Genomic DNA, 20,460 nt, shown 5'->3' with positions numbered 1-20,460 from the left:
TGTACTTCCGTTGTTGAGACAAATCGCGGTATAAACTCAATAGGATAGAACTTATCGAGTTGTTGTGAGCCCGACCTCGTAGTGGGATATTCTACGTAGTATAATCGTCAACTTTCCAGTTCAGGAAACCACTTCTTTACCCATTGATCAAGGACTTTGGGCCCTACTGGCTTGGTCAGAAACTCGTCCGCGCCAGCTTCGTCTGCAGCTTTGCGATCATTCGAAGAATCTTGGCCAGTAACAATGAATAGCACACTTCTCTCGTGCTTATGCTGTTTCTCAAGCCGTCGTATTTGTTTCGTTGCATCGATGCCATCACATACAGGCATCTGAAGATCCATGAGGATAAGCTTGAAAGGTTGTTGGGGTAGGTATTGTCGTAGTAGCGGATCGTACTTGGGTATGAGAGCATCGGAAAAGATGTTGACAGCCTGATGCCCATCCTTTGCACTTCGGAATGGTATGCCACGGCGACTGCAGTACATCTCTAGTAGTCGGAGATTGACCGCATTATCGTCGACAAGTAGTGTCAAGGGTTTGCTCGATGCCGTTGAGACCTGTGTCGTAGTGGACGAATGCCTGGTTTGAATGCGCAAGTTTCGTACAGATTGCGCCAGTTCCGTTTGTAGCTTCTCTGGAAATATCGAGCCTCGCTCGGATGGAAAGCTTGGACGGCGGCTCGTATGGGATGCAGCGGATGGGCTGAATTGCTCAATGGCGACCCCGCCGGCTGCGCAGACCGCTGTATCCGGTGTGGACGATCGGAATCCAGCCGAAATCACATCTGCGTGTTCCAGCGCTTGTTCAAACGTCTCTGACAAGAACGGGCCTTGAACATAGACAACGTTCCCCTGCCGTCTTACACGTTCAGTATGAAAGTCGAGAAAGCATGCGCATTCCGGAACGAGGCAAATCGCAACCTGTTCCGCGTCTATACTTGACGTATGCCTATAAAGTTCAGCAAGATTTGGTGTATAGTCGACGATAACGAAACTGTTATGGAGCTCCTTAGACGCTGACCAGCCAGCACTTGAAAGATACTGAGTGAAATAGTGGCCTAGAGACGATGTTGAGGACTCGGACGCGAGGTGGTGAAAAGTTGGCGGAAGTCGGGTAAATTTGTCCTTTACTGCACGAGACCGTGGTAATGAGCTGGCACATATGGGCTCGTTGAATGTAGCTTTGATATGCGAGCCTGGACCTTGGCTCGAGCCCACCAGTGTGATCTCGCCACCTAAAAGGGTTGCTGCCTTGCTCGCCAACGTCAATCTCAAGGTAGATTCGGTACCGCTGAGATCGATCTTCTCGTGGGCGTCGAAAACGCGGTCATAGTTTCCCTTGGATGCCGTACGCCCACTGTGCTCGACATCTACAACGAGAGACCGGCAGCCTTCCGTAACTGACAAGGTCACTGCTACCATGCCGCCAGCAGCGTTCTGAGCAGCGTTGACCATGAGTGGCTGGATGCAGTCCAGAAAAACCCGCATATCAATCGTAAGCAAGTCGCAGCTTGTGGGAAGACGGTGCTGCATCACGATCGATGGCCTTGTCGATAGATCGTCTGAAAGTCCTAATATGGTTTCCTTGAGCAAAGCGTCTTCGATCTCGGAGATCGTATGCATCGTGAGAACGCGTTCCGCCTGCGCGATATCTGCCCATTGATTCAATTTGATGAGGCTATTTACTGTTGAGATGAGCTCTCTTGCTGAAGTCTTGATGGTCTTGATGTAGGTGTAGGGGTCTAGCTGTTCGATGTCTGGGCTGGCAGTGGGTGACGAGGCAGCCGTCGATGGGACCACGTTTCGTGATTTCAATTCTTCCGTCAAAAGCTCGACTGAACCAAGGATGCCATGAATTGGCGTTCGAAGTTGATGCGTGATACCGCGGAGAAATGTTTCCTTGGCGCTGAGTGCCTCTTGGAGTGCGCGGCCTTGCCAATATTGACACAATATCGCCTGCATGTAGGAATGCATCAGTACAAATCCACTTTAAGGAGTCTATATTTTGCTGCTTACCGCACACATTTGTACGAACCACGAATCGATATCATCAAATACCATCTTGAGATCGTTGCTGGCTACTACAAGGAACATTGCCGCTCGTTGGGTAGTGCACTGTGCCGCAATAGCTCGTACAGCGTGCGGCGCAGTCATATCCAAATGATTCAGCTTCTCAATGGCATAGTCAAAGTCTATGGAAGAAGAAAGCGCCAGGTCAGTAAACGTCACACATGGATCTGTACGTTGCCACTTACAAGCAGTGTCTTCCCAAAGGCCCTGTTCCAGCTCAGAAGTGCGAAATTTTACACCACCACCAAGGATGATTTGGCTGTCTATGGTCTGGTTGATACTCACTTCTGTGTTGAGGTACACTTCCTCGAGCATCCGAGGTATCGCTTCCTCCATATTGACATGGTCGTCGCACTGCTGCTGAGCTTGAGAGAGTAGCTCAAGCATCCGTCTCCGTTCTCGTTGGCGGCGACTTCTGGCACTGTGTACTAGGTCCGCAACAATCCAGTCAGCGAGTCTAGCAAGAGCCTGCTGTACTGTTTTGGAAAGCGGTTCTTGGGGAGAATTAGAAGCGACACATAGGGAGCCAAAAGCTACATGTTCTCCAAATTCGGTCTCGAATCTTAAGGGCACACCAGCATACGCGCGCAAACCACCCTGCTCGACATGCGGCGACTTTTCGAACCGCCAGTCATTGGCCATGTTTTGCAAGGCGAAGACAGTCTGTTTTCATTAGCTGAAACGTATATGTAGAAATCGACGTGCACTTACGCCTGGTGGTTGGTTGATGGTGTGGGCGCAGGTACTCTCTCGACGGGGTAGAATTGCGAGGGGAAGGTTCACAGTGACCATCCGAGTGTATGTGCTGTGGTTGAGGAGGCCAGCAATAACAAACTCCCAACCTATTGTCTCGTGCGCAAGATAAACCTTCTCTTGAAGGCGGGACATCAGCTCTACATCCTCGAACGCCCCGCGCGTATAGTAGTAGAGTAATGTTAGCCTCAACCTCTCGTTCCGCGTCAACACGGGGAAGAGGTAGCGGTTCGCATAGCACTGGGAAGGACATTGCGCTTTAGCGGGTATGGGCGCTGGTGTCCAGAGGTCGTGGTGGCCTGGATACACGGCTGTGACTTGCTCCGGAGTCCACGGATCAAGAGGTTTTTCGGCATTCTCAAGATCAAGTATTGGTGCTGTGGTGGTTGGACGCTCGGATGTTGCCGGCGGAGAGTGCCTCGATGCGAGGACGGCCGCATCTGCCTTTGGGAAGAAAGCGGCGCGCTCGCCGCCCGTGAGATGCATAGATATACCCTTATATCGGATTACTATCTAACATCGAAAGCAGAGGTGGCGCAGGGTGTTATGCACAGGTGTGGTATATTGCAGGAGCTAAGGGCTGTCAAAACGACGCGGCGGGTTGACGTTCTAGGCCGGTCCAAAAGTTCGACCCTGATGGTGGCGGCGATGGAGTAGGATTGGAACTTGAGTGACGATCGCGACCCTCTATGTGGCTCTGAATGCTGAACACTGTTATGATGAAGATGAGCTGTTCACATCCGCTTGTCGTGTTCACCTCGGGAGATTTTGTTAGTCACATGGTATCCCCGGCATGGCATGTTCCTCCGAGCCGAAGGTCATCGATCGATGCGATGCCTTAGCTGCAACATTAAAATACATCGTTAAAACGGATGCTCAAGACTTAAGCAAGTGCTTTCGAGCTATGGTCGCCTGGAAGTCCGCTGCTATAGGTTGAGCGTAGTCAGAGTGCCAAACCACAAGAAGAAAGATTCGGATGCGGGGCAACAGCGCTTCCGACGCGTCCTATTGGCCATGGCAAGACCCACTATTAACCGAAGACCTCGTTTCCTCTGGCAAAGACTTGCTGAATCTCTTTACGACGCCATATCTTCGTCCCCATCACTCTTCCAACTGCTGTCCTTGGTTACTGCGAAGTTGCTCATACCGGCTGTTGATAATTTGCCTTCAGGAAGAGTCCCAGACAGCAGCCTGATGAACGTCCCCGTTGGAAAAGCCATATGCTGGAGGTGACGAGAGGAGCGTTCCTGTCGATGGCACAACCTGGAAACCCCAGAAGCGTCCTGGATGCCAGATTCTACATAGAACCACATCATTCGACCTGAACATACATTTCATTAAGAGACTTCTGTCTCGACACATGGAAAGCTTTTGGCGACACGCACTGGTACCATTGTCGGCCGGTTATTTGTTCATGGACTTGGGTCCTGCCCGTCGCCCCTTATACGGCGCCTAAAACGTTTGAAGTCATGGCATGAACGAGGGGGTTGTACAGCACCATGTCTGGATGAGTAAGCAGGCGATAATCCGCATACGGTACCGCCGAGATTGTTCTGTCCTTGCTGAGCACTTGGCATCTTCGGGCATCGAGCCGCTTCATCTTGCGAAGTAGCAGTCTGTGTCACGATCGTCATTGCTGCCTCCGCACGTCGCATTTGCCGTTTCACGCTTGACTAGGTCACTAACGACATCTTTACTATTGCTCTCTTCTCTCGTGATTATCCCAGCCTTGACTTAACTTCGGAGACTACATTTGCTTAAGCTTTCAGAAAAGACATGTAGGTTTATGGAAGGGTGATTTGATGGAATCAGCAGTCAAAGGCGCTAAACGTCTCCATGCGTAGCGCAAAGCAATATCAGCTTGATCGATGGTAGACAAACAATGCCAATCATTCCGGTTCGTACAAAGGTAGTATCAGCCTTAGTGGCTATTCACTTCAGTGGCCTTCATTATGTATTGCTCACTGTATCTTTCATAATGGCATAGTAGGGGCTTCCTTTACTTTTTGTGTTGTTATTGTCATCCGCTTCACGTCATCGCACCGATCGCTGCACAGAGTCGCCGCCTTGCCACGTACAAACGAAACTTCACTTTCACCTTCACTTCCACTGTGCACATGCCACTCCCACACTCCTCATTTCATTTCTCACAATTACGTCTGCGTCAATCAACGATGTGAATTCCGGCTTCGTTCAGCCTGGCGCAACACTCCCACCAAGGCCAAACTTCACCCCCAAGCCGCTCCGCGCAAGAAAGAAGCGCGGCCAGGACTACGACCCTAGCTTGACTGCTGACATGGGCCCACCTGATGTCGAAATGACTGCAGGTCCTCCCAACACGGACACCACACGACAACGTTCGATGACGGAAGAAGAGAAGAGCGCGAGCGAAAAAGCTATCAAGGACCTAACCTCGAAGCTCGCTTACTTCAGAACCCGAAGTTCTCCAAATGACACGATCGTGCGACGAGAGCCTGAGGGATTCGCTGAGCAATGGGTGTCTGACATCTGGAGGCAATTGGTGCGAAACTCCAATAACAACATCTGCAACTTTGAAGATGCAATCTCTTCGGCTCTTCAAGAGCTGGACCAGTTGGATGACGAGTGGAACAAAGCTCGGATGGGTGAGGATGGGAAAGAATGGACTGGTGCACAATTGTTTGCCTTCCAAATCGACAAGTTGAACGACAAGATGCTGCCGATCACATATAGACCACAGTCTATAAGCGCTTCTGCCAATGATGATCAGGCGTACCCTGGTTCAGATACGGGTTTACATAACCCTGCCGCGGATGCGGTTGAAGCCATGCTCGATGCAGACCAACCTCATAAAGACCTTACGCCGGAGCAACGACGGCGGAGGAGCAACCGCCGAGCCTTACGAGAACACATTTTGGATATCTGCAAATTGTTGAAACCTGTAGATCAGACAATGAACCTCGACGCTGTTGCGCTTGCAGCTGATTGGGAGAAGAGACTCTGGGATACGTCATCCAAGCACAGTGACGGGACTGCTACGTACAACGAAGACTTCGAGGCAGCGGACGAGGATCTTCAAGAGTGGAAGACATACTGGGATTCGACTGAGGGTGACTGCTCAGGCAACCGGACCGGCCGCCAATTCTTTGTTGAACATGTCCAAAAGTTTCACGCGAACGAACCACGACATACCACGTACACGGGATCTTTGGACAAACTGAGTGCATCGACAGTATCCGCTACAACGTCTTTCGAAGACAAGGAACGTCAAAACCTACGCAACGTCCTCGCAGAACAGCTAGAAAACATGAGAGCTTTACTTCCCCCTTCTCATAACCTGTCCAACTTCCACATTGCGCAAGTCGTGCGCACATGGGAAAGTCAGAATTGGACTGCAGCCTGCCAGCAAGGCTTCGACATCAACGAGCATGTAGAACATACGGAAGCTGAATGCGAGGAGCTAGGTATCTGGGCTGAGTATAGAGACGACTATCCTGATGAAGATCTTGATATGACCGGTGAAGCCAGATTCTCTGAATTCATACGAGAACGCCTTGGTTCCGAAGTTTCTGCCACACCCACCCAACATGGTGAGGGGCAAGAGACACATTACTCTGGGGACGACTCATACATCAACGAGAATGACAGTGATATCGGTTCGGAAGACGAATACGATGACGAGGACATGGGCTACACAAGCAAGAAGGCCTATCTTAAAGCATCTGTGGAGGAACACCTATGTCACTATGCAGAGAGTTCAGATGCCATCATCGACCGATGGGATGAGAAGCTCCGTTTACAGGCAAGATGGGAGAGTGGCGGCTTCGACGAATACAAAGAGGTCCTGAACGATGACTTGGATACTGTGGACACCTGCCGAGATAGCTGGAATATGGTTATTCCGGGCAATGGAAAGACGGGTCATGAGTTATTCAGCGAACTTGTTGAGGACTGCTCAGAAAAAGCTATTGCTAGGTTGAGAGAGCGAGTGGAGCATAAAGAGAAAATGTGTGAACACGAGCATCTGCTCAACTCGGAGAAGTTCAACGGTGCTCTCAACGTTGAAGACCGAAAGCGAAGGGAATATCGGTCAACAATCCGGAACTCCATCAATGATGCCAAGGAAGTCATGGACGACGCGCACGAGTTATCAGACATCCAAGTTACGGAACTAGCGGCGCGCTGGGAGACGCAAATTTGGACCGATCATCCTGAATTTCGCACGTACCTTATCGCGATGGATAACTTTGAGTCGGACCTGATGGATTGGACGCAGAATTGGCATTCTGTCCTTGACAACGGAAAGACTGGCGAGCAGAACTTCATTGAGTACATTCAACAGAATCCTGATCGTCAAGTGCTCCAGTGTGAGCTCCGCCGTGTTCTCGATTCAATATCCAGCACGCTCTCACCAGGTGACCCATTGGCGGGCTTCTTCACCCAAACGGTACCTGAGATTCGGGAATCAAGCGTTTGGAGTCTCACTGAGGAATCTATGGTCGAACATGTGAGAACCATCCAGGAAGAGTGCGAACAGTTGAACCAGTGGCATACGCACTGGACCAACGTTTGCGATCGTGACCTCACGGGAGAGCAAATGTTTCGCCAGTACTATAGCGAGTTGTTTGGAGTGAGCCATCTCCCTGATCGTACCCTGGAAGATCATGGCCTCGATTCGCAGACCGTCGCCGAACTCTTCGACCTGGCTGGAGGCAACGACACGCCGTCGGACCGTTCCGCAAGCGACGCTGGAAGCAGCGGACTGTCTGATGAGTTTCTTGAAAGCAATAGCCAAGAACTTGTATCTCCACGCTTTCCAAAGTCCTATGACAGTAGTGAGGATGACGACACTGACGGCAGTCTTGGAAGCGCTGCCCAAGATCGGTCTGGCAATCAGTCCGCTGCTTTCGATATGCCTACCGGCTCCTCATCTGTTCCTTCATCCGACATCCAGATAACAAAACCAGCCCAAACGCACCCTGTAATCGCCTTCCACGAAACCTTGGCCAGCTCTAACCGGCTTCAGGTAGGAAACACTTTCAGCACTGTCGGCATCACAGCTGCTATAGGTACCCCTCCTCATGGTCTGCCGACAATCCCTATCCCTGGCCACAATACCGTTCACGTAGAGGAGGATATGGCCATGGACGGTCTTGCTTATCACCCTCTGTCCAAAGAGGTGGAGATGTTGGATAGGAACGCCGACCTGCCCGCCCAAAAGGAGGCGGTGGATATGACCCCTGTCGGAAGATTCACTGCCGATTTTGCTACATCGACTGAATATGCGGAGATGGCTGGAAGCGATGTTTCCGAAACATTGGACGACAATGGCAAGCCGTCTGACCCTTCTGCTACGATTGCGACTGGAAATGTCTTTGGCTTCTTCAGCCCGTACGCCACATCGAGCCACTTCTCGCCTGCTCCCCAGTTGTTCAACGGTCCGGCTTTAACTGCGAAGAACGAGTCTATACCTTCAGGCACTATGTTCATTTTGGAAGGCTTGAGTTTCCAAGAGAAGACAACAACAGTGAGCGCCACTTCTATCAACAGTGCAACGCGGGAGTCGGTTGTGCCTCAGATCACTTCGCAAGCCTCAACACCATCACGTCAGTTTGTTGAGGAACAGCCTGGGGAGCCATTGACCACTCCCGCTAAGGCTGTCTCTAAGACTGTATTCGCCAACTCCCCTCCAAAGGAGGGCGAAGAGGACGGCAAGGGGGGACTGGCAAAGAAGCGTAGATTCACTGAGTCCGAGACTGTATTAGTGGCTCCTGCAGTAGTAACTGCATCTCAAGTGGCATCGAAATTTACCTTCAGGCCTCCCAAAGGCGGCTTTCTGCCGATACTCCCGTCAGGATTCGACGCTGGAAGCTGGAGAGGTGGGTTTGACTTCAAGCCTCCAGTTGATGACGACAAGGCCGATACTACGTTTTCTTCGGGTGAGGTTGGTAGCATTCTGAAGACTACCGAAGTCCAGAAGCCTGAGGTCTATGGGCCAGTCGATGGGGTTGGGGCAGACGAAGGCCATGATGTCCTTGGCTCTGCCGCAGCGGGAATTGATGTCGATGTCGCGAGCATTCCGGAAGACACAAAGCAAGAATCATTGGCTGCTGAGGATGAGTCTTCCAACACCAGTGACGCGTTGGATGTGATGGATAGGTTAGAAGCCAGGATGTCAAGCCTTAATTCGCAATGCGTCAGGATTGACGCGATGAACACGGAGGCTGATGAGCACGAGCGAACCGAGGCCCTACAAGGCAACATTGAAGATGCCGAAGAGAATTCCGAAGATGATTTTGAAGATGAGTCTGAAGATTGCTCGGGCCAGATTAAGGAGCTTGCTTCCACCATCAATACATGCAGCACCTACTGGCTGGATGCAAACTCCGGCAATAATGCTCCTTCTGCCTTCATCAAGATTGCAGAAGATTTTCAAATCATTATGGAAAACATCACCAGTGAAGGTAATTGGAAAAGTCCATAGGCTTTGAGCAAAATGGAGGTTCTCTCCACGAAATGGCAAATGTTCATCGCCACCATCAAAGCCTACATCGATATCACGACCCACTTCCATCCCGACTACGACTATCGCTTGGAACGGTTCCTAGAACAATATCGTTCGGATGTCGGAATGATGTCGGAGTACGAAAGCTTGAGTCAATTGCCGGGTGCTCCAGATATCTGGCGCAACGAGGCCAACAAGCGGCGTAAGGCGAGGGACAGCAAATTGGAGTTCATCGTCAATGAAATTTCCATCATGCAGAATCTCTACCAAGCATACTACAGCGCGCTGGTGACGCTGCGGGTACACATCGACTGCGAAGCGCTCGAGAAAATGGCAAATGAGACGCTGATTTGCTTTCACGCAAAGATCGTGAGGGCGAGTGATGATTTTGGTCTGCAGTATATGGAAACTTTCCAGAAGCCTTCCGATCCACTAGACTGTGTTGGGTGCACCAAAGATGCACAGGAGACCTCAGTGTATACCAAGCAACGCAAGGCCCCTCCCATCTCCACTGCTGACGATGAGGAATGGTGAGTAAGTTGCAACGCGCCAAAGCACGAAATGCAGTCACACCAGCGAGCAAGCGAGTCATTTAGCGATATCTATCTTCTTTTGGCGATGCCATTGTACGCCATCAACAAGTATTGCATTACAAAGAGGAGGATAGTATGGAGGATTCAGTGCATCGGAGAATTAGCGACACCATGTTGTTGTTTGCTAGGGAAGATAACATAGCACAAATTGTGATGTCAGAAGGGCGATTGATGCGGGAAAAAGATGTCGCGGAATCGTATTCGATACCTGGTCACGAAGAAGAAAGATCGCCAACTGCGAGATTTACAATTCTGGACTGGGATGAGCAGACGGCGATTAGGTCATGAGAAGGAATGGGCGTTATCACATTGACAGTCCAGGATAGATGATGAATGCAATACTCGTTGACCCAACCTCCACGAAAACCTTCGACTGTAACACTCACCCGCCAAAACAGTGAGCCTTAATAGAAGGCATAATGTGAGCTAAGAGGATGTGTCTGCAGGGATCGTCATCCATGGGTACGTCGATAACGTGTGATGTATTTCTTGACCGTTTGTTAGCGACCGTGAAAACTCGCTTGTTGGTGCTTTGTCGCATTCTGGCATGAAGTATATTTGCGCTCATATCTCGTCTAGTCTTCTATCATGATCAGAAAGATTCCCTTCCACCTCCTAAATCGCTGGGTGGGGCCTGCAACACTGTAGATATGTCTTCGTCTACTAGCATTTACACACGCGACACTGCTTTTCGTCCCGCCACTACCGGGGACGAAGCCCCATCTGCCTGCCCCATCTGCCATGAACCCATAATCATGGAGGTTGCCCCATCTTCATCTATTTTAAACAAGTCTATTTCTACTACCGAGCCTATCTCTGAGTTGGCAGTTGTTGTCAAGCAATGCGGACACATATTCGGGCGCGACTGCCTTACGCGTTGGATGCGCGACTCCAAAACTTGTCCGATGTGCCGCATCGAGTTCTTTGTATGACCGTTCGAACAGACAACTGATTCCAGTGTGGAGACTATTCATCACTATGGCCCAGGCATATATGGTGGTATGCTGGAAAGCGTACGGGAGCTGATGGTTTAAGATGAAGAAGATCTAAAGCAAAGCTTGCAGGGCCGGTCAGCGAACACGGAAGGAAGACAATTATCAGAGTCAATATTGGAAGACTGGGTCGGGAGATACTACGCATGATCGACTTTTCTGTTGTAAGTGCCACGTTTCCGTCGATGCTGTTATGTACAGGCGAATTGATGGAATCCATGTCCTACTCCAATTGAATTAATCACATCTAAGAATGAAGACCCACTGCTATATCCGTTCCCAACACTCAGACTCTTTTGCCTAGTTTCCTGGTGACAGTAAGTCTCGCGACTAGAACACATAACGCGGAAAGGGTCGCAGTTCCACCAGCATAGAAAATGGCAGGCCGATAGGCATCAATGCTCTGACCTGGACCGCTGTTCCATCTACCACTTGTAGCCTCCAGCAGGTAGCCTGCAATTGGCGCGCCCATCAGATAGCCAACACTCCAGCCTGTAACCGACATGCTCATAGCTACCGCAGCTCGTCCAGGACCGAAAATTCCAGCAACTACGGTCGGCTGGGTCGTAAAGTATGCGCCATTCGCAACGCCGTTCAAGATCGCAAACAATACGAGTGGACCCAAAGTGCTGGAGACTGGCCAGATCGCAAGCATACTCGCCGCGTTGAGGACCATCGCGATAACGAACATGTTTAGTGGACCAATCTTGTCGCACAGGGGACCAGCGATAAAACGGCCAAGGGCATTGCAGGCATTGAAGGCTGCAACCAGAGCGGCACCTGTACTTGGACTGAGGCCGATTGATTGCGCAAACAATGGTAGGTAGTATGGCGGAACGAAAAGCGCAAAGACACCGATGGCGCTGGCAGCAAAGGTCGCAATGAAAGCTGGAGACCTGAACATGGGAAGGTCGACGAACGGTGCCTTCCTAAGCGGTACACGATCTTTTACCATCCAAGCAGCAGGAAGGCCGACAGCCCAAGTAAGAAGTCCCTGGATCCGGAAGGTCCATTCGATACCGACTCTTCGATACAAGGCCTCCAAAGCAACGGCCATGACACAGCCACCCACGCCACCGCCGAGTTTGATGAGACCATTTGCAAGCCCAAGACGAGCGCTGAAGTATTGCACAGGAACTGTGTTGTTAACAGTCCAGTTCAGCGACATGCCAATTCCACCAATGATGCTGTATGTGCCGAAAAGACCAGGCAAATTCGACGTACAGAAGCTCGCCCCGATCAAACTTAGGCCCATGAGAAAGACTCCGAGTAGAATTGTTGCCTGGCAGCCTATCTGTCTCATCAGACGCACGGCACCGAGACCATATAACGCACCACCCGCGAGCCCCAATGAGCCAACGTAAGAAAGTGTGGACGGAGGAACGTCCTTCAAAGTCGAGTCTAGTAGGGCAGCTTGCAAGACACCCCAGCAATTGATTATCGCGTTGTTGCAAAAGCTCGTCGTGAAGCCACCGGCAACGACGACCCACCCATATCCCCCGTCCGGTACTGCCGTGACAGAGTAGGTCGCGCTCTCGGGCAATTCGTCATGACTGTTAGTCACGGACGTTGGGCGTGAGGCGGAAGGCAAAGATTTGCTTGGCAGGTGATGAGGAGTGGCCGGGAATCTGGTTAGTTCAATGCGATCTTCCGTGATGGTAGTAGTAGTAGACATGTTGGAGCAGAAGACTTTGGTGGCGATGGAGTTGTGTCAGTAGAAGGACTTATGAACCTCTGGGGGAAGGCTGCATTTATACGCTCTAGACGCCCAAGTGGTTGGCAGTAGTCAATACGGCCCTGAGAGCACTCGGTGCGATGAGCCGATTTGACCTCGCATTCCGAGCGATTGTGATACCGTGAAGGGAAAGACTAAGCAGCTTGTAGCTTGAGCTGTTCTTGACAGAAAACGACTGTACTCGTCCATACGTCGGCATGTGAGTACCTTTCATTCAGTGACCCCTTCCATCTTTCGGACCGTTGTCGCACCCCGAGATGGTCGCCTACATTGATGGATCTCAGCCAGACGTCAAAAGAACTTACACGCTAATGAGACTTTCGTGAGTAGATGATTTGCTCTCGGTGCATAATTACGTCTGATGGCAGGGAGTTCTCAAAGGCAAGGGCGGGACGGAGCGGGGAAAGCTGCGGAGGGCGTGATGTCGTACTTAGTCATCTAAGGTCCCCACTTTTCAGGGTCCAAGGGTCCATGAGCAATCACTCATCCCATATCTACGCCTTCTAGTGTAATGAACCTCGCAACTGATTCATTCACAAACGTAGTCTCTCGGTATCCACGTCTGTCGTAACAGATTGCTAGTTAGTGCATCTTCTCGACAATGGAAGACCAAGTTTGCACACCCAAGTTCCCAGTTTTACAGTCTGGGCGCTCAATGCCGACTCGCTGAGACGCGACACGCCTCATTCAGCATCGTATCCTTGACCAGTCCACGTCATGGCAGTATCCCTGGCAGCACCTAGAACTACACCGCATCAAATCTTGTACTGACATTTCCAACATCTATCCACTTACCTAGCTATCTCATAACCTACAGACACAGTCCCAACATGGCAACAGAAGACACCGTCGACCTCAGCGCAGCACACGCGCCGCAACCAGCATCCCTCGATGCATTCGCTTCTGTCCTCGACACCGTCAAGGAAGAGCTTGTTAAACTACGTCGCGACCATGATAGTAAAACAACCTTCCTACCTACGCTCCGCCTACACTCCTGACAAGTTCACCAGAGCACGAACCAGAGTACTTTCGTGCTGTCAAGCAGCTTTCCGACGCTGATCTAGTATCCTTCGCCGCAGACGACCTCGAATCCGTTCGCGTGGCTGTCACAGCGTATGGTCTGCATCTTTTTGGCAAGGTCAAGCTGCCCGCTTTGGACAACGGCTATATCCACATCCGCATATTTGGGGCTGCTAAGGACGGGACGGACGGAAGTAGTTTGGACGAAAGAGAATATAGTCTGCATAGTATTCACACTGAAGAGGTTATCAAAGACGACGGGGATAGAGTTTATAGAGCGATATTCGGGAAACAGGATGAGCTGGAGTGGTTCGAGACCTAGGCTGCAGCTGGTGTGCAAGTAGATTTTCCTTGGTAGCGAAGTCTTCCATCTACTGGTGGCGACATAACCCTTCAGTCTTCCCTTTTCGGTACCCTCACAAACCCTACATGGGTATGCGCCTCCTTCACCCCAACCCTCTTCATCTCTTCCTTGCTCGCAAACTTACTCAAATGTTCAATCGTCTCCCGACCCCTTTCCTCGAACCCCAGTCGCTCATATAACCTCCTTGCAGCATTATCCTCCGCCGTATCCAAATACGTCACCACGCTCCTCTCATCAGCCATAACCAGCACATGCTCTATAAGCCTTGCCGCTAATCCACGTCCCCGGTGTTCAGGATGTGTAGCCAGATTCTCCAGTAAAAAGTGCGGTTCGCTCCCAAGTATACGTTGCCTCAGTCTACGAAGACCAGCCGTGAATTCCAGGATAAGAGCGCGATTACTCGATGGAGGAAGGGAGTTGAAATATATTTCGTCTTCAAATGTTTCCCGCTCTTCTCTATCTGCCCGCTGTTGTGCTGTTTCTGTTTCCCTATCTTGCTGCTCCGCATCTTTTGTGGAGGTACAAGTAGGAGCCGTCCATTGAGCTACAGATGCAACCTCCCTAGTATCTGCTTCACAGGCTATCATGAAGAGCATACTTTTCTCCTCGATCTGCTGGGCGATGCGAGACGTCATTGCGGTGGCTAGGGCGTCTGGTTCCACGCCACCGAATTGGAGGCGGGAGAGGGGGGATTTCCATGATAGAGAAAATAGGGATGCTATTTTGTAGGCATCTGAGGGCAATGCTTCGGAGAGGGTGTATGTAGGCGCCATCGTGTCTGATATGTTTGTTTCGTAGTTGTCGCGTGTGTGACATATTTGCCTTGATGTGCCGAGGCATTAGTCATTATGCTGACAAGAGTGGGTTCCAGGTTGGTTTAGGCGGTAGCATCCTTCAAGACTAGAGTAGAAGAAGTACAACTGCCGTACACAAGACGCAGCAGAGACGTGCCATAACTACCTCAAACCATCGTATTCTATACCTAACAAACATCTACCGCAGAAGAAACACAAAACATTCCAAACTCTCAATCTTACACCAACAAATTCATACCAAGAAGTGAAAGTGAAAAGCTAAGATGAAGAAAGTTCATTGCGTCATTCAGTCGTACCACCTACCACCCTATAGTCTTCAACAGAAGAAGAAGTGAGAAAAGAGCCGGCACTGCATACGAAGCAGTATGAAAAAAACCGAACTCGTGTGGTATAGATATGATCTTTCAGCGCGAAATCTCGTTAACATGAACGCAGACCTGCTGGGACCCTCCAGCTGATCCCGCATGTGCGATGGATAATGATGTGTCGATAGAGAGGATATTTGTGAGCAGCCCAACCCAAATTTCGCCAGGGTAATGTTTCGCCCTCCCACAGGATATAATAAAAAGAAAGCAGTGTATGTCGAATAACGCCATATGAACGCCAGAATCAATGCCAAAGTGTAGCGCCCGTAATGCCAAATGTGAAAGGAGAACAGAAATTTACCGTTGACAGAAAAGTTCAATCTCGCCTAGTCCGCCGCCAGGGTTAAGATTGCTCTGCTGTTCTTTCCAGTTCTCGAACGCCTCTTGTACGTCATCATCACATTGGATGCTTACGTATGTGTTGTCGCTGTCCAGATACTTGAGCTTGACTTGGCCGGAGCCAAGCGATACGGACGTCGACCGTTGAAGTTTCGCGTCGATACGATCCTTGAGCGACTGGTAGCTGATATTTGTGCTGACGACCAAGACCATGGAGCTACCGGCAGATGGGCAATGGACTTTGACCTTGAGTTGAGTAGGTATATTGGAGTCTTGGCCAAGCGGTGGCGACATATTCCGTGAGTCCATGGATGCTGGTGTTAGAGTGCCCTGACTCCGCTCAAACGATGATGCAGGCGTCATTGTGCGCATTGGGGGATAGTTGGGATCGCGACGCATGGCAGTGTTGTGGTACTCGTTGTTCGCGTTGGCCAGCTCCGCAGCGGTTCGTTGCTGTATCAGACGGTCTCGTTGGATTGCCGGAGACTGAGTTGCAGCTCGTGGCGGTGGGTTGTTGGGCGAGTTACTGTTACTGCGATTGACAATTGCTGCGTTGTAGGCGTAGTGGGTAGGGAAAGGGGGCACATCTGGTACTGGCTGTGATGGCGGCGCTCTTCGAGTTTGTCCTTGGAGATGTGAGTTGATATCGGGGCTACTAGCTGCCCGCAATCTACCTTGAGCTGAAAGAGTGGCATTGGCCGGAAGTGATGGGCGTTGCATCGCACGGCCTTGTGGATGCTGAACATTCTCCCCCCTAGATCCGTGACGTGACTGAGCAGGGGCTGTGTGACGGTTATTCTCTTCGTGGGAGTATCCATTTGGTGGTGCTTGACGTGGGAAGGGGAAGGTGCCGTTGGATGATTGGCTTGATCGTGCGTTAGAGTGGGTTGACATTGGCGTTTGCATCGGCGTCTCGGCCGTGGGCGAGAAGTAGGATTCTTGGTTGGCGGCATCTTGTATTTGCTGGGTGCGCAGAGTTAGTGGAGGCTGGCCGTTGTAGCCCATAGGAAAGCGTGGAGGTGCTACCCTTGAACCTCCATCGGAGGGGCCGCTTTCACCAGTGGTTGACCGCGAGCGTATCGAGGGGGTGGAAGTGTTCTGTCGTGAGTAGGGATAGCCAGTAACGGGATCGATGTCCTCGTCACCATCCTCATCGTCGTCTTCCTGGTACGGGTTCTCTAGCACTTGGTCGCGCATGTAAGCAAACTGAGTGTCTGATGGCTTGGACGCTGTGGTGCTGGCGCTTGTTCGTGCCTGGTCCTTCCAGACGCGGCGTTGAGTGTCGACCTGCATGGCCCATTTCTTCATGGTCTCTTCGGAGGTAAACTTGATGATGAAGTTTTCGATTCCAGGATCGCCTTTCCAGAAAATCTGGCAGGTGTATGAGCCTGGAATAGTTAGCGAGTGTGACGGACGAGGGTTGTGGCAATCGTACCAGGCTTCTGCAGGGAGATTGTCTCTGTGACGTTCTGCATGAAGATGCGGCCCTTTAGCTGCAACTTCGGCTTTCCGTCTTTGGTGACTAGGGATCGAGTGGACATTTTGTTTTTTGGCTTGTTGACGTTGATCTCTTTGCAGCAGAGGAGGATCATCTCGAAGAGGTATATCTTGTACTGTAAGAGAGTTAGCAGCGCATGCGCCGGTATGGACTTTGTTGGTACCTACTTCTCGCTCTTCATTCTTCGAGCTCATGCTCTCGCCCTTCAAAACAGTATATTGGCCGTGTAGAAGAAGGTCGCCGAAACCTTCTATCCGGTGACCCTTCCAGTCTTCCACAAGCGTTTTGAGCTCCTCCACCGCCTCGACACGTTCTTCGCGCGCAATGGCGTCGTTGGTGCCTGCGAGCACGGAGGAAGCTGCTTCGATACCGCGTGCAATGTCTTCTCGTCGTCCTTCGTCGAGGTCGCCATTCTTTTGGAGTTCCTATGTGTGTTAGCAACAGAGTCTGAGAGCAGGATTTGTGGACATACACGAAGTAGTAGCGGATATTTGGTAAGTCGTTGGAAGGGCTTTAGGAGGAAAGACGCGAGCAGAGTCGGCGATTCGACCATCTGTCGCATCTCAGCAGGTCCACCCGTCTCCTTTAGTTTGTCAAACTCGCGCATAGCAATCTGCTCGCACTTCTTCTGGTTCGCGATATACGGCTCGTAGACCTTGAAGGCATCCTTGTAGAGCACAAAAAGGTTTCCCCAGTTTTGTTCGTCGGGGTGCTGGGCGTTTGTCTGCTCGACGCGAATAAGGAAGCGGCGCTGGAAGTCGAGGAGGGCGTTCAAGTTGAGGAAGATGTCGTGTACTTGGTCGCCGCTGATGACACCCTTCTCCTCGACCAGCTTCTTGAACTCCTGCAACAACTCGAGATGCTGTACATAGGTGCGCTCCGTCTTGACCAGCTCGTCAATGATGTGCTCGCGCTGGGTGCGCTTGGTGACGACGCCGCCGGCATTCTCCAGAGATGCGGCAACGCCAGTGATCTTGCCCTGGGCCACGAGCTCGTCCAGCACGCGATTGACCACGTTGGTGACCTGTGGATCTGTTAGCGCGGGCCTACCCCACAGTCTTGCTAATGCTCACTTTCACAAATCCGGTTGTGTCGTCACCGTACAAGTCGCCGAGAATGAAGCAGCTCTCCTGGGGGATGCCCAGCTCGGCAACGCAGCTCTGGATGAACTTGTAGCAGGCCATCTTCTCGTTCTTCTTGAGCGTCTTCTCGTCCTGCTTGGTGCTGGGGATGCTCAGCAGGGTGCGGGGCCCCAGGGCGTTGTACAGCTCCATCAGTGGGTAGCCCCTCCGGAAGGTGCGCCATAGCAGCGTTACGGGGTCAGCGTCGTCGTCGGCCTTGTTCTCCTCCTCGGCGATCCAGCGGTCAAAGCCCTCGATGGCGCGCAGGCGCATCTGCAGCGTCAAGCAGCGCTGGAAGAGCGAGGTGTCCTTGTCGGCCCGCTTGTTGAGGACATTGTCCGAGGCTTCCACGGGGCCGCCATTGACGGGCGTCGACGACGTCGGGAAGCTGGGCGGGGGGTTGAAGAGGGTCGAGTTGCTCGTGGCCTGGGTGCTCTGCGTGTCGCGCGCGCTGCTGTGCGAGTAGCTCGAGTAGGTGCTCTGGAAGCTCTGGTGCGACATGAGGGCAGGCGGCCCGGTCGAGGTCATCCGGGCGTGTGCAGTTTGCTTTGAGGGCGACTTTGGTGGTGTGTGGGAGACGGCGAAGGTGGTATGGGCTCTCGCCAGACCCGAGTGAAACGATAGTCCGCCCTCCATGCTGCTTTCATCGATCTCCTTGCGCTCGCGCTAGGCCCCTAGGCGGTCAGGGTCGAAGCTGCTAAACCGAGCAGGGCGGCGAGACGTGGATCGTGCGGCGACTGAAGACAATTTCACAGCCAGGCCTGCAGCACGCGGGTCGCGATAACGGTTGCTGATGTGGATAGCTTCGCTGCTATCTTCGCAGTGGGATGTCCAATGTCTAGAGACGCTGCAGCGGGTCGTCCTGAAAGGGGGAGTTGGGCGTTTCACCCGCATATGCGGCGTTGCAGAAGCCGCACGTGACTGCGACTACAAAACTCAAAACATGTCACTGTCACTACTGCAAATCACTGGCGTCCCAAGCTTCCCACTCTCCGTTGGGCTCTCTCTTCGGACCAACGCGCATGTTTGCAGCGACGGTGACGGCCTCGGTGTCACCCCCACAGCCAGCCGGCGCGTCGTCGTTCCACTCATTTCCAGCCCAGTCCTTTGATAAACCGCGAGTCTGCGATATATGACAGCTGACTCACGGCGGCGAGCCGCCCTCGCCCATGGCAGCGCTCATGACTTGACGGTTTAGCAATGTGAAAGCCTATCGCGGTACATCACCCACTTCACCATCTGCCGCGTGCGTGTTTGTTATGTCGGCACAAGTGCTGCCTTGGGCCGCGATCGTCCCTCTGCCTGCCTGTCGCGGACCCATTTCTCCAGCCTTGTTAACCGGGAACTCAAACCCTTGGTACACCACGCGGCTCATGCGACTATTGTTGGAGCCGTTTGTTAAAGCGGTGTGGAAGAACACATCCCGTTCTCTGGCCGTGATGCCATTGTGGTAAACGACATGGAGCCTCCTTAGGCGCCCATTCTCACATGCTATGCAACGAGAACAGCGTATTGGTCCAGCTCAGACGAACGCGAGAGCAGGTGATGTTGCCCGATCGGCGCTTGGAGAGCATTGAAATATCTGACACAAATATCCGGGCGAGGTATTAAAAGCTTCAGTATTCCATGGTTACTCGTAAGGTGAGAAGTGGAGCAGGTGTCAGACTCTCGACGCGAAGTTGTCAAGTCTGTCACCCCGCAAGCACGTCACCGTCACGAATCTCGCAAGCGAATACCCAACAGTAAAACTCAGACGGCCTGCACAAACTCCGCCGACTAGTCGCTTCATGTACATTATAAACCTTGACATGTGCACGTGAAGAGCATGTAATGACATCGGGGAATTCTTCCATTCTTCTAGACTGCATCCTTCCACTTCTAGTGCATCAGCCGTTAAGCGGGCAGTCTAGCGTTGGTTCTCCTGGTGTGTCTCAGGTGTGAGCGACTTGGCCGCACGAGTAGTAGTCCGCATATCTAGGCAGCTCGGCTAGCGGCAGATCTGGAGTGAATGAGCGCGGGTGCACGGGCATGTGTTGCGGGAAGCAATGACATGCACTGGGCACCTCTCGAGGCTCTGCGAAAGTCGGAGATTCCCATCGCAAAGTCGATATACTCGCCTTTGCTACAATACAAAACACACAGCATTCGTCATAGTCCATCCGCGCGTTCATCGTAATACCTCACCAGCCGTCGCTTTCCGCACCTCCAGGACCCTGATTACCAAGACCGTCAGGCAACATCAGCCCGACCACCCTGGCAGCGCATGTTTGGACGACATAACATCACACTCTCGCTGCAATAGAGCGCGCTGC

General features: G+C 51.9%; 5 protein-coding genes across 5 annotated transcripts; 2 read left to right on the top strand and 3 right to left on the bottom strand.

Moving 5' to 3' along the window:
- Positions 1–107: 107 nt before the first annotated feature.
- Positions 108–3,308, bottom strand: ALTATR162_LOCUS704 (uncharacterized protein; the record flags this gene model as incomplete). The annotated part of the gene is made up of 4 exons (XM_043308298.1): positions 108–1,986; positions 2,035–2,191; positions 2,255–2,732; positions 2,781–3,308. The coding sequence occupies 4 exons, from the start codon at positions 3,306–3,308 to the stop codon at positions 108–110; spliced, it is 3,042 nt and encodes a 1,013-aa protein (XP_043164233.1).
- A 1,810-nt stretch (positions 3,309–5,118) lies between these two features.
- ALTATR162_LOCUS703 (uncharacterized protein) lies at positions 5,119–9,840 on the top strand (the record flags this gene model as incomplete). Its single annotated transcript, XM_043308297.1, has 2 exons — positions 5,119–9,265; positions 9,347–9,840. The coding sequence occupies 2 exons, from the start codon at positions 5,119–5,121 to the stop codon at positions 9,838–9,840; spliced, it is 4,641 nt and encodes a 1,546-aa protein (XP_043164232.1).
- A 1,337-nt stretch (positions 9,841–11,177) lies between these two features.
- ALTATR162_LOCUS702 (uncharacterized protein) lies at positions 11,178–12,566 on the bottom strand (the record flags this gene model as incomplete). Its single annotated transcript, XM_043308296.1, has 1 exon — positions 11,178–12,566. One exon carries the CDS (start codon positions 12,564–12,566, stop codon positions 11,178–11,180), a length of 1,389 nt encoding a protein of 462 aa, XP_043164231.1.
- Positions 12,567–13,456: 890 nt separating this feature from the next.
- Positions 13,457–13,968, top strand: ALTATR162_LOCUS701 (uncharacterized protein; the record flags this gene model as incomplete). The annotated part of the gene is made up of 2 exons (XM_043308295.1): positions 13,457–13,583; positions 13,637–13,968. The coding sequence occupies 2 exons, from the start codon at positions 13,457–13,459 to the stop codon at positions 13,966–13,968; spliced, it is 459 nt and encodes a 152-aa protein (XP_043164230.1).
- A 1,519-nt stretch (positions 13,969–15,487) lies between these two features.
- Positions 15,488–18,676, bottom strand: ALTATR162_LOCUS700 (uncharacterized protein; the record flags this gene model as incomplete). Its single annotated transcript, XM_043308294.1, has 5 exons — positions 15,488–16,917; positions 16,965–17,142; positions 17,195–17,452; positions 17,500–18,051; positions 18,101–18,676. The coding sequence occupies 5 exons, from the start codon at positions 18,674–18,676 to the stop codon at positions 15,488–15,490; spliced, it is 2,994 nt and encodes a 997-aa protein (XP_043164229.1).
- Between the last annotated feature and the right edge of the window lie 1,784 nt (positions 18,677–20,460).

Source organism: Alternaria atra (assembly GCF_907166805.1).
Source record: "Alternaria atra isolate CS162 genome assembly, contig: 21, whole genome shotgun sequence".
NCBI classification, from domain to species: domain Eukaryota; kingdom Fungi; phylum Ascomycota; class Dothideomycetes; order Pleosporales; family Pleosporaceae; genus Alternaria; species Alternaria atra.
This window is presented reverse-complemented; position numbering and strand designations above follow the sequence as displayed.